Source organism: Hyperolius riggenbachi, chromosome 10 (assembly GCF_040937935.1).
Source record: "Hyperolius riggenbachi isolate aHypRig1 chromosome 10, aHypRig1.pri, whole genome shotgun sequence".
NCBI classification, from domain to species: Eukaryota; Metazoa; Chordata; class Amphibia; order Anura; family Hyperoliidae; genus Hyperolius; species Hyperolius riggenbachi.
In genome coordinates, this window is record NC_090655.1 from 291,857,937 (window position 1) to 291,870,768 (window position 12,832).

The window sequence follows — 12,832 nt, forward strand, 5'->3', positions numbered from 1 at the left end:
AGGCTGGGGAGCCCTACTGTATGAGAAATGTACCTCCTCTATTACACCTAATGGCCCCCAACTCCTTTACAGCATGCATGACAACATGTGCACAACCAGAGGAAGGATAAGGGCTACAGATTGGGCAAGTATGAGGTCCGTACAGAAGCCTATGTTCCCCCATCCCTGGCCACAGAGCACTGACATCTCCCCTACATGGCCAGATGTTCTAGTTCCCCATAAGGCAAGCTGAAGGTTAGCAGAGATCAGTTACCTGGAGGGAGGAGGCCCCAGTGTCCTGTATATCTGCATTACACACTAGTACCCCTGCAGAGATCAGTTACCTGGAGGGAGCAGGCTGGAGGAGGCCCCAGTGCCCTGTATATCTGCATTACACACAGTACCCCTGCAGAGATCAGTTACCTGGAGGGAGCAGGCTGGAGGAGGCCCCAGTGTGCTGTATATCTGCATTACACACTAGTACCCCTGCAGAGATCAGTTACCTGGAGGGAGCAGGCTGGAGCAGGCCCCAGTGTCCGGTATATCTGCATTACACACTAGTACCCCTGCAGAGATCAGTTACCTGGAGGGAGCAGGCCCCAGTGTCCTGTATATCTGCATTACACACTAGTACCCCTGCAGAGATCAGTTACCTGGAGGGAGCAGGCCCCAGTGTCCGGTATATCTGCATTACACACTAGTACCCCTGCAGAGATCAGTTACCTGGAGGGAGCAGGCTGGAGAAGGCCCCAGTGTCCTGTATATCTGCATTACACACTAGTACCCCTGCAGAGATCAGTTACCTGGAGAGAGCAGGCTGGAGGAGGCCCCAGTGTCCTGTATATCTGCATTACACACTAGTACCCCTGCAGAGATCAGTTACCTGGAGGGAGCAGGCTGGAGGAGGCCCCAGTGTCCCGTATATCTGCATTACACACTAGTACCACTGCAGAGATCAGTTACCTGGAGGGAGCAGGCTGGAGGAGGCCCTAATGTCCTGTATATCTGCATTACACACTAGTACCCCCTGCAGAGATCAGTTACCTGGAGGGAGCAGGCTGGAAGAGGCCCTTATGTCCTGTATATCTGCATTACACACTAGTACCCCTGCAGAGATCAGTTACCTGGAGGGAGCAGGCTGGAGGAGGCCCCAGTGTCCTGTATATCTGCATTACACACTAGTACCCCCTGCAGAGATCAGTTACCTGGAGGGAGCAGGCTGGAGGAGGCCCCAGTGTGCTGTATATCTGCATTACACACAGTACCCCTGCAGAGATCAGTTACCTGGAGGGAGCAGGCTGGAGGAGGCCCCAGTGTGCTGTATATCTGCATTACACACTAGTACCCCTGCAGAGATCAGTTACCTGGAGGGAGCAGGCTGGAGGAGGCCCCAGTGTCCTGTATATCTGCATTACACACTAGTACCCCTGCAGAGATCAGTTACCTGGAGGGAGCAGGCTGGAGGAGGCCCCAGTGTCCTGTATATCTGCATTACACACTAGTACCCCTGCAGAGATCAGTTACCTGGAGGGAGCAGGCTGGAGGAGGCCCTAGTGTCCCGTATATCTGCATTACACACTAGTACCCCTGCAGAGATCAGTTACCTGGAGGGAGCAGGCTGGAGGAGGCCCCAGTGTCCCGTATATCTGCATTACACACTAGTACCCCTGCAGAGATCAGTTACCTGGAGGGAGGAGGCCCCAGTGTCCTGTATATCTGCATTACACACTAGTACCCCTGCAGAGATCAGTTACCTGGAGGGAGGAGGCCCCAGTGTCCTGTATATCTGCATTACACACTAGTACCCCTGCAGAGATCAGTTACCTGGAGGGAGGAGGCCCCAGTGTCCTGTATATCTGCATTACACACTAGTACCCCTGCAGAGATCAGTTACCTGGAGGGAGGAGGCCCCAGTGTCCTGTATATCTGCATTACACACTAGTACCCCTGCAGAGATCAGTTACCTGGAGGGAGGAGGCCCCAGTGTCCTGTATATCTGCATTACACACTAGTACCCCTGCAGAGATCAGTTACCTGGAGGGAGCAGGCTGGAGGAGGCCCCAGTGTCCTGTATATCTGCATTACACACTAGTACCCCTGCAGAGATCAGCTACCTGGAGGGAGGAGGCTGGAGGAGGCCCCAGTGTCCTGTATATCTGCATTACACACTAGTACCCCTGCAGAGATCAGTTACCTGGAGGGAGCAGGCTGGAGGAGGCCCCAGTGCCCTGTATATCTGCATTACACACAGTACCCCTGCAGAGACCAGTTACCTGGAGGGAGCAGGCTGGAGGAGGCCCCAGTACCCTGTATATCTGCATTACACACTAGTACCCCTGCAGAGACCAGTTACCTGGAGGGAGCAGGCTGGAGGAGGCCCCAGTACCCAGTAGATCTGCATTACACACTAGTAACCCCTGCAGAGATCAGTTACCTGGAGGGAGCAGGCTGGAGAAGGGCCCAGTGTCCTGTATATCTGTATTACACACTAGTAACCCTGCAGAGATCAGTTACCTGGAGGGAGCGGGCTGGAGGAGGCCCCAGTGTGCTGTATATCTGCATTACACACTAGTACCCCTGCAGAGACCAGTTACCTGGAGGGAGCAGGCCCTAGTGTCCTGTATATCTGCATTACACACTAGTACCCCTGCAGAGATCAGTTACCTGGAGGGAGCAGGCTGGAGGAGGCCCCAGTGTCCTGTATATCTGCATTACACACTAGTACCCCTGCAGAGATCAGTTACCTGGAGGGAGGAGGCCCCAGTGTCCTGTATATCTGCATTACACACTAGTACCCCTGCAGAGATCAGTTACCTGGAGGGAGGAGGCCCCAGTGTCCTGTATATCTGCATTACACACTAGTACCCCTGCAGAGATCAGTTACCTGGAGGGAGCAGGCCCCAGTGTCCTGTATATCTGCATTACACACTAGTACCCCTGCAGAGATCAGTTACCTGGAGGGAGCAGGCCCTAGTGTCCCGTATATCTGCATTACACACTAGTACCCCTGCAGAGATCAGTTACCTGGAGGGAGCAGGCTGGAGAAGGGCCCAGTGTCCTGTATATCTGCATTACACACCATTACCCCTGCAGAGATCAGTTACCTGGAGGGAGCAGGCTGGAGGCGGCCCCAGTGTCCCGTATATCTGCATTACACACACTAGTACCCCTGCAGAGATCAGTTACCTGGAGGGAGATGGCTGGAGGAGGCCCCAGTGTCCTGTATATCTGCATTACACACTAGTACCCCTGCAGAGATCAGTTACCTGGAGGGAGCAGGCTGGAGGCGGCCCCAGTGTCCCGTATATCTGCATTACACACTAGTACCCCTGCAGAGATCAGTTACCTGGAGGGGGCAGGCTGGAGGAGGCCCCAGTGTCCTGTATATCTGCATTACACACTAGTACCCCTGCAGAGATCAGTTACCTGGAGGGAGCAGGCTGGAGGAGGCCTCAGTGTCCTGTATATCTGCATTACACACTAGTACCCCTGCAGAGATCAGTTACCTGGAGGGAGCAGGCCCGAGGAGGCCCTAGTGTCCTGTGTATCTGCATTACACACTAGTACTCCTGCAGAGACCAGTTACCTGGAGGGAGCAGGCCCCAGTGTCCTGTATATCTGCATTACACACTAGTACCCCTGCAGAGATCAGTTACCTGGAGGGAGCAGGCTGGAGGAGGCCCCAGTGTCCCGTATATCTGCATTACACACTAGTACCCCTGCAGAGATCAGTTACCTGGAGGGAGCAGGCTGGAGGAGGCCCCAGTGTCCTGTATATCTGCATTACACACTAGTAACCCCAGCAGAGATCAGTTACCTGGAGGGAGCAGGCCCTAGTGTCCTGTATATCTGCATTACACACTAGTACCCCTGCAGAGATCAGTTACCTGGAGGGAGCAGGCTGGAGAAGGGCCCAGTGTCCTGTATATCTGCATTACACACTATTACCCCTGCAGAGATCAGTTACCTGGAGGGAGCAGGCTGGAGGAGGCCCCAGTGTGCTGTATATCTGCATTACACACTATTACCCCTGCAGAGATCAGTTACCTGGAGGGAGCAGGCTGGAGGAGGCCCCAGTGTCCTGTATATCTGCATTACACACTAGTACCCCTGCAGAGATCAGTTACCTGGAGGGGGCAGGCTGGAGAAGGCCCCAGTGTCCTGTATATCTGCATTACACACTAGTACCCCTGCAGAGATCAGCTACCTGGAGGGAGCAGGCTGGAGGAGGCCCTAGTGTCCCGTATATCTGCATTACACACTAGTACCCCTGCAGAGATCAGTTACCTGGAGGGAGCAGGCTGGAGGAGGCCCCAGTGTCCTGTATATCTGCATTACACACTAGTACCCCTGCAGAGATCAGTTACCTGGAGGGAGCAGGCTGGAGGAGGCCCCAGTGTCCTGTATATCTGCATTACACACTAGTACCCCTGCAGAGACCAGTTACCTGGAGGGAGCAGGCTGGAGGAGGCCCCAGTGTCCTGTATATCTGCATTACACACTAGTACCCCTGCAGAGATCAGTTACCTGGAGGGAGCAGGCTGGAGAAGGCCCCAGTGTCCTGTATATCTGCATTACACACTAGTACCCCCTGCAGAGATCAGTTACCTGGAGGGAGCAGGCTGGAGGAGGCCCCAGTGTCCTGTATATCTGCATTACACACAGTACCCCTGCAGAGATCAGTTACCTGGAGGGGGCAGGCTGGAGGAGGCCCCAGTGTCCTGTATATCTGCATTACACACTAGTAACCCTGCAGAGATCAGTTACCTGGAGGGAGCAGGCTGGAGGAGGCCCCAGTGTGCTGTATATCTGCATTACACACTAGTACCCCTGCAGAGACCAGTTACCTGGAGGGAGCAGGCTGGAGGAGGCCCCAGTGCCCTGTATATCTGCATTATACACTAGTACCCCTGCAGAGATCAGTTACCTGGAGGGAGCAGGCTGGAGGAGGCCCCAGTGCCCTGTATATCTGCATTACACACTAGTAACCCCTGCAGAGATCAGTTACCTGGAGGGAGCAGGCTGGAGGAGGCCCCAGTGTCCCGTATATCTGCGTTACACACTAGTACCCCTGCAGAGATCAGTTACCTGGAAGGAGCAGGCTGGAGGAGGCCCAGTACCCTGTATATCTGCATTACACACTAGTACCCCCTGCAGAGATCAGTTACCTGGAGGGGGCTGGCTGGAGGAGGCCCCAGTGTGCTGTATATCTGCATTACACACTAGTACCCCTGCAGAGATCAGTTACCTGGAGGGAGCAGGCCCTAGTGTCCTGTATATCTGCATCACACACTAGTACCCCTGCAGAGATCAGTTACCTGGAGGGAGCAGGCTGGAGGAAGCCCTAGTGTCCTGTATATCTGCATTACACACTAGTACTCCTGCAGAGACCAGTTACCTGAAGGGAGCAGGCTGGAGGAGGCCCCAGTGTGCTGTATATCTGCATTACACACTAGTACCCCTGCAGAGATCAGTTACCTGGAGGGAGCAGGCCCCAGTGTCCTGTGTATCTGCATTACACACTAGTACCCCTGCAGAGATCAGTTACCTGGAGGGAGCAGGCTGGAGGAGGCCCCAGTGTCCTGTATATCTGCATTACACACTAGTACCCCTGCAGAGATCAGTTACCTGGAGGGGGCAGGCTGGAGAAGGCCCCAGTGTCCTGTATATCTGCATTACACACTAGTACCCCTGCAGAGATCAGCTACCTGGAGGGAGCAGGCTGGAGGAGGCCCTAGTGTCCCGTATATCTGCATTACACACTAGTACCCCTGCAGAGATCAGTTACCTGGAGGGAGCAGGCTGGAGGAGGCCCTAGTGTCCTGTATATCTGCATTACACACTAGTACCCCTGCAGAGATCAGTTACCTGGAGGGAGCAGGCTGGAGAAGGCCCCAGTGTCCCATATATCTGCATTACACACTAGTACCCCCTGCAGAGATCAGTTACCTGGAGGGAGCAGGCTGGAGAAGGCCCCAGTGTCCCATATATCTGCATTACACACTAGTACCCCCTGCAGAGATCAGTTACCTGGAGGGAGCAGGCTGGAGGAGGCCCCAGTGTCCCGTAGATCTGCGTTATACACTAGTAGTCCTGAAGGGCTGAAGTTCAGCCACAGACGGGTTACACCTTCCTCAGCACGCCACCCCTCCCAGCTTGTGGAAACATTCCTCACTAACCAGCTGAGGACAGGACCTGTGGCACCGCCCAGAGGAGGAGGACTGGCAGACAGAATTTCCTAATTTTACATCAGCTGAATGCAAGTTAACTGGAAGCCATGACTCATCTCCCCCACACAACCCCCCCTTACTTTACACAGCACAGTTCCTCAGAACCTCAGCTGGGCGTGTCAGGACCTCTAAATCTCTTCAACATGAGGTGTCCGGAAGCATAGCCAGCTTCACCAAGACCTGCCAGGAACCACGTCTGACCAGCTTAAGCCTCACAAAGAGGCCCTGTCATAACACACAACCAACTGACTACCCACCTAAAAATGCCAATTCTGAGAGGCTTTGCTTTCCATGTGAAACAAAATTCCCAACCACTACACCCCAGAGGTGATCCATGTACTTACCAAGGCCTTTGGCTGATAAACACACTACTGCCCACCCTCAAACCAATGCTGCCCAGCAACCCTTACCCATGCATCACTACTGTGCAACCCAAACCACTGCTGCCTAGCAACCCCCTTACCCAAACCCTGCACTACTGCCTAGCAACCACCTTACCCAAACCCTGCACTACTGCTTAGCAACCACCTTACCCAAACCCTGCACTACTGCCTAGCAACCGCCTTACCCAAACCCTGCACTACTGCCTAGCAACCGCCTTACCCAAACCCTGCACTACTGCCTAGCAACCGCCTTACCCAAACCCTGCACTACTGCCTAGCAACCGCCTTACCCAAACCCTGCACTACTGCCTAGCAACCGCCTTACCCAAACCCTGCACTACTGCCTAGCAACCGCCTTACCCAGGATACATAAGGAGGCCCATACCACTGGGGCAGTATAAGGCAGACAGGGGGAACAGTATTGGCCTACCATACACAAGGAGGACCATACCACTGGGGGCAGTATAAGGCAGACAGGGGAACAGTATTAGGCTATCATGCATAAGGAGGACCATACCACTAGGGGCAGTATAAGGCAGACAGGGGGGACAGTATTGGCCTATCATGCATAAGGAGGACCATACCACTGGGGGCAGTATAAGGCAGACAGGGGGGGGGGGAACAGTATTGGGCTATCATGCATAAGGAGAACCATACCACTGGGGGCAGTATAAGGCAGACAGGGGAACAGTATTGGCCTATCATGCATAAGGAGGACCATACCACTGGGGGGCAGTATAAGACAGACAAGGGAACAGTATTGGGGTATAATACACAAGGAGGACCATACCACTGGGGGCAGTATAAGGCAGACAGGGGGAACAGTATAGGCCTATCATGCATGAGGACCATACCACTAGGGGCAGTATAAGGCAGACAGGGGGAACAGTATTGGCCTATCATACATAAGGAGGACCATACCACTGGGGGCAGTATAAGGCAGACAGGGGGAACAGTATTGGCCTATCATACATAAGGAGGACCATACCACTGGGGGCAGTATAAGGCAGACAGGGGGAACAGTATTGGCCTATCATACATGAGGAGGACCATACCACTGGGGGCAGTATAAGGCAGACAGGGGGAACAGTATTGGCCTATCATACATGAGGACCATACCACTGGGGGCAGTATAAGACAGACAAGGGAACAGTATTGGCCTATCATGCATAAGGAGGACCATACCACTGGGGGGCAGTATAAGACAGACAAGGGAACAGTATTGGGGTATAATACACAAGGAGGACCATACCACTGGGGGCAGTAAGGCAGACAGGGGGAACAGTATTGGCCTATCATACATAAGGAGGACCATACCACTAGGGGCAGTATAAGGCAGACAGGGGGAACAGTATAGGCCTATCATGCATAAGGAGGACGATACCACTAGGGGCAGTATAAGGCAGACAGGGGGAACAGTATAGTCCTATCATGCATAAGGAGGACCATACCACTAGGGGCAGTATAAGGCAGACAGGGGGAACAGTATAGTCCTATCATGCATAAGGAGGACCATACCACTGGGGGCAGTAAGGCAGACAGGGGGAACAGTATAGGCCTATCATACATAAGGAGGACCATACCACTAGGGGCAGTATAAGGCAGACAGGGGGAACAGTATTGGGCTATCATGCATAAGGAGGACCATACCACTGGGGGCAGTATAAGGCAGACAGGGGGAACAGTGACATGTTAGTAGGTTGTTACACATGGTCTTTAAGTACAACACCCCCATCACACTCCATACAACTAGGGAGGGGCAAATACATGCAAGTCAGTCCAGGGATTAGATCATTCACTTCATATAAAAGTAAATATCAAATAAAACACATCACCCACTCCATACATACAAACTCCATTGAAGTCCCCCCCCCCCCATGCACATGTATAAAAACCTCTTATACATATCACTAACCTAATACACCCCATTTGCATAGAAACTCCCTCCAAGCTTCCCCCACCAGTGACAGCTGATATATACACATTACCATATGCTCACACAATTATACACACACAATGTTATATCTAGTTATTGATACACACAGTATAAGATTATACACACTTACATGCAGGAACACCCTCCCCTACCTCTGCTCAATCTCCCCTCCACCGCTCTGCTGGGACTACCCGCCTCTCCCCGTTATATATACCCCTCCTGACCACGCCCCCGCCCCCTACACTCCGACCTCCCAGCACATGGAGCGGCCACACCCTAACACGTCACCCGCAGCACGTGCTGCACCGAGACCAAACTACACCTCCCGGCATGCACCTGTGCTGACTGCCCGACTCCGCCCACCCGCCTGTGTCTCTGCAGACTTCATACTGCCCGACCGCATCCACCCACCGGCCTGACTCCACCCCTAGACTCCGCCCACCCGACTGTCTCTGCAGACTTCATACTGCCCTACCGCATCCACCCACCAGCCTGACTCCACCCCTAGACTCCGCCCACACGCCTGTATATCCACTGACCTCATACCACCTGACCCCGCCCCCGTAGAGATGCGAAGTTCGGATCTTTTCAATGATCCGGATGATTTGAATCGGATCATTGAAAAGATCCGGATCTTTGATCCGAATCTCGGATCATTTTACTAGGGAAGCATTCAGGGGTGAAATGACTAGCATGACAGGAGAAGGGGAGGGGGGTGGTCACACAGAGAAGGGGAGAAGATGGACAGAGGGCAGGGAGTGGACAGAGAAGGGAGGAGGGACGAGCAGAGAGCAGAAATGTTTGTGCACACAATACCCACATGCTGCAATCAGATGCTTTACATATATTTCACCTATATGTTTATCTGTATACTTTGAAAGCAAAGGTCGCACAGTGGAATAAAGCATTCCCCAAAGCATCCCCAGAAGTGAAGTGCAAGAGGATCATATTGCACAGCAATCACAGTGCCTGCCCTGTCCTAGCCCAGCACGCTGTCTACAAAGTTACTGAGCCGTGCCAAAAGTTTCCAATGTGTTCACTGTGCACAACTACAGAACAGACAGCCCATAATGAGCAGCACATTGCAGCCAGTATGTGTGCTCTACACATATCTGGCAGTGGCACCCATGTCCCCTCTCTCTCATCTACCTGTCCCTGGCTCCCCTCCAACAGAGCGATCCATCTTTGCTCTGCTTCCAGGACCCCGCTGCCCGCTGAGAGGGGGGGGACATGCCGTTCCTGGCCCCGCCCCCTTTGCGATCCGAATCACTCATTTTAATAATTCGGATCAAAGATCGGAATCGTTCATGATCCGGACAACACTACTGAGCTGTGCTTGTGTACATACTGCAGGCTGTGACTATGAAGCTGTCAGCAGGGCCGGATTTAGGCCATGGCCTAGGGCACCACAGGATCAGGGGCACCAAAGCAGCAGGCTGATCTGGTGCAGCATGTGTAAGCTTGCAAATGCTGCAATGCAGAGAGATCAGGCCTGACCGCGGTACTCTGCTGCTAGCCGCCTGTGCAGCAGCCACCTTGCTCTCTCTGCACGTTTGCATTGTGGCCGGTGGCTATGGACTTGGGCAGCATTGGAGATGGAAAGGAAGAGAAATGAGTGACACTGATGGCTGCTGCAGTGTGAAAGCGAGCTGGCTGCCTATCAGTGTTGCCAACCGCCCATAAATTTACAGGCATTCCGTACATTTTGATACAAATTTAGCTGCACGTGAATTCCTGTGAGCAGGAGGGGAGCAGAGAAGAGGGAGAGCTGTGGGGACAGCGGGGAATGGGGGCCATCTCCCCCCTCCTTCCCTAACCTTGGGGCTCTCCCTCCCTCGCTCTCCCCTCCAGAACTAAGTGCTGTGTGGCGGCTGGCAGCGGGCGGAACTCACCTCCGTCTCACTCCAAGTTCTGGTGCCGCTGCTCTGGTCTGAACCAGACTAGCGGCAAATCCATCCCGTGCCTGCAAAGAGACGGAGGTAAGTTCTGCCCGCTGCCAGCCACCCGCACAAGACTTAGTTCTGGAGGGGAGAGCGAGGGAGGGAGAGCCCCAAGGTTAAGGAAAGAGGGGGGAGATGGCCCCCCTTCCCCGCTGTCCCCACAGCTCTCCCTCTTCTCTTGCGCTGCTCCCCTCCTGCTGGGGGCACACCTGGCTACCTATTTTTGGGACATATACCCCTGCCTACATATACTGGGCACATATACCCCTGCCTATATATACTGGGCACATATACCCCTGGCTACATATACTGGGGACATATACCCCTGGCTACATATACTGGGCACATATACCCCTGCCTACATATACTGGGCACGTATACCCCTGACTACATATACTGGGCACGTATACCCCAGACTACATATACTGGGGACATATACCCCTGACTACATATACTGGGCACATGTACCCCTGGCTACATATACTGGGCACATATACCCCTGGCTACATATACTGGGCACATGTACCCCCGGCTACATATACTGGGCACATATACCCCTGGCTACATATACTGGGCACATATACCCCTGACTACATATACTAGGCACATGTACCCCTGGCTACATATACCAGGCTACCTGGCTACCTATTTTTGGGACATATACCCCTGCCTACATATACTGGGCACATATACCCCTGCCTATATATACTGGGCACATATACCCCTGGCTACATATACTGGGGACATATACCCCTGGCTACATATACTGGGCACATATACCCCTGCCTACATATACTGGGCACGTATACCCCTGGCTACATATACTGGGCACATATACCCCTGGCTACATATACTGGGGACATATACCCCTGACTACATATACTGGGCACATATATCCCTGCCTACATATACTGGGTACAAATACCCCTGGCTACCTGTTCTGGGGACATCTGCCAGCCGCCGCACCACACTTAGTTCTGGAGGGGCGAGCGAGGGATGGAGAGCACCAAGGTGAGGGAAGGAGGAGGGAGATGGCCCCCCTTCCCGCTGTCCCCACAGCTCTCCCTCTTCTCTGCGCTGCTCCCCTCCTGCTAGGGGAACACCTGGCTACATATACTGGGCACATATACTGGGGACATATAACCCTGACTACATATACTGGGCACATATACCCCTGACTACATATACTGGGCACATATACCCCTGGCTACATATACTGGGCACATATTCTTCTGGCTAGTGGCTACATATACTGGGCAAATATACCCCTGACTACATATACTGGGCACATATACCCCTGGCTACATATACTGGGCACATATACTCCTGACTACATATACTGGGCACATATACCCCTGGCTACATATACTGGGCACATATACCCCTGGCTACATATACTGGGCACATATACCCCTGGCTACATATACTGGGCACATATACCCCTGGCTACATATACTGGGCACATATACCCCTGGCTACATATACTGGGCACATATACCCCTGGCTACATATACTGGGGACATATACCCCTGGCTACATATACTGGGGACATATACCCCTGGCTACATATACTGGGCACACATACCCCTGGCTACATATACTGGGCAAATATACCCCTGGCTACATATACTGGGCACATGTACCCCTGGCTACATATACTGGTCACATGTACCCCTGGATACATATACTGGTCACATGTACCCCTGGCTACATATACTGGTCACATGTACCCCTGGCTACATATACTGGGCACATGTACCCCTGGCTACATATACTGGGCACATGTACCCCTGGCTACATATACTGGGCACATGTACTCCTGGCTACATATACTGGGCACATGTAGCCCTGGCTACATATACTGGGCACATATACCCCTGGCTACATATACTGGGGACATATACCCCTGGCTACATATACTGGGGACATATACCCCTTCCTACATATACTGGGTACATATACCCCTGGCTACCTGTTCTGGGGACATCTCTACCCCTGGCCACCTATTCTGGGGACATCTATACTGCTGCCCACCTATTCTGGGGACACCTATAGACCTGGGGCTACCTATTTTTGGGGAACCACTGCTGTGAGATTAAGTGTATTTTGGGGAACTGCTGCCAGATTATGTGTATGTTGGGGGAATCGCTGCTGCCAGAATAGATCTATTTTTAGGGAACCACTGCCATATTATCTGTATTTGTACGTGGATTTTTGGTGAAATGCTGTAAGATTACATGTATTTTTTTTTGGGGGGGGACGGGGGGGGGACGACTCTATGGCAGAGCTCAAACTTCCCTGGCAGACCTTTTACAGCACTACTAAAATCATGTGTATTTGGCCCCACCCATGACCACGCCCACA

The 12,832-nt window shown here is 53.0% G+C and overlaps 1 protein-coding gene across 6 annotated transcripts in view; it reads right to left on the reverse strand.

Annotated features, from left to right (window-relative positions):
* Positions 1-8,717, reverse strand: part of LOC137535598 (NACHT, LRR and PYD domains-containing protein 14-like) — a 28,302-nt gene extending 19,585 nt beyond the window's left edge. Inside the window, exon 1 of one of the 6 annotated variants that reach the window (XM_068257448.1) lies at positions 8,681-8,717. Coding sequence is in view for 3 of the 6 variants with exons in the window: in XM_068257447.1 (XP_068113548.1) it covers positions 943-990 (48 nt within the window). In the remaining 3 variants the exon portion in view is untranslated. Of the gene's footprint in view, positions 1-702; positions 766-862; positions 917-942; positions 1,004-6,009; positions 6,127-8,658 lie in introns of those variants that run through there. The other 5 variants (XM_068257449.1, XM_068257450.1, XM_068257447.1 and 2 more) reach the window with 5 other exon arrangements.
* Positions 8,718-12,832: the final 4,115 nt, after the last annotated feature.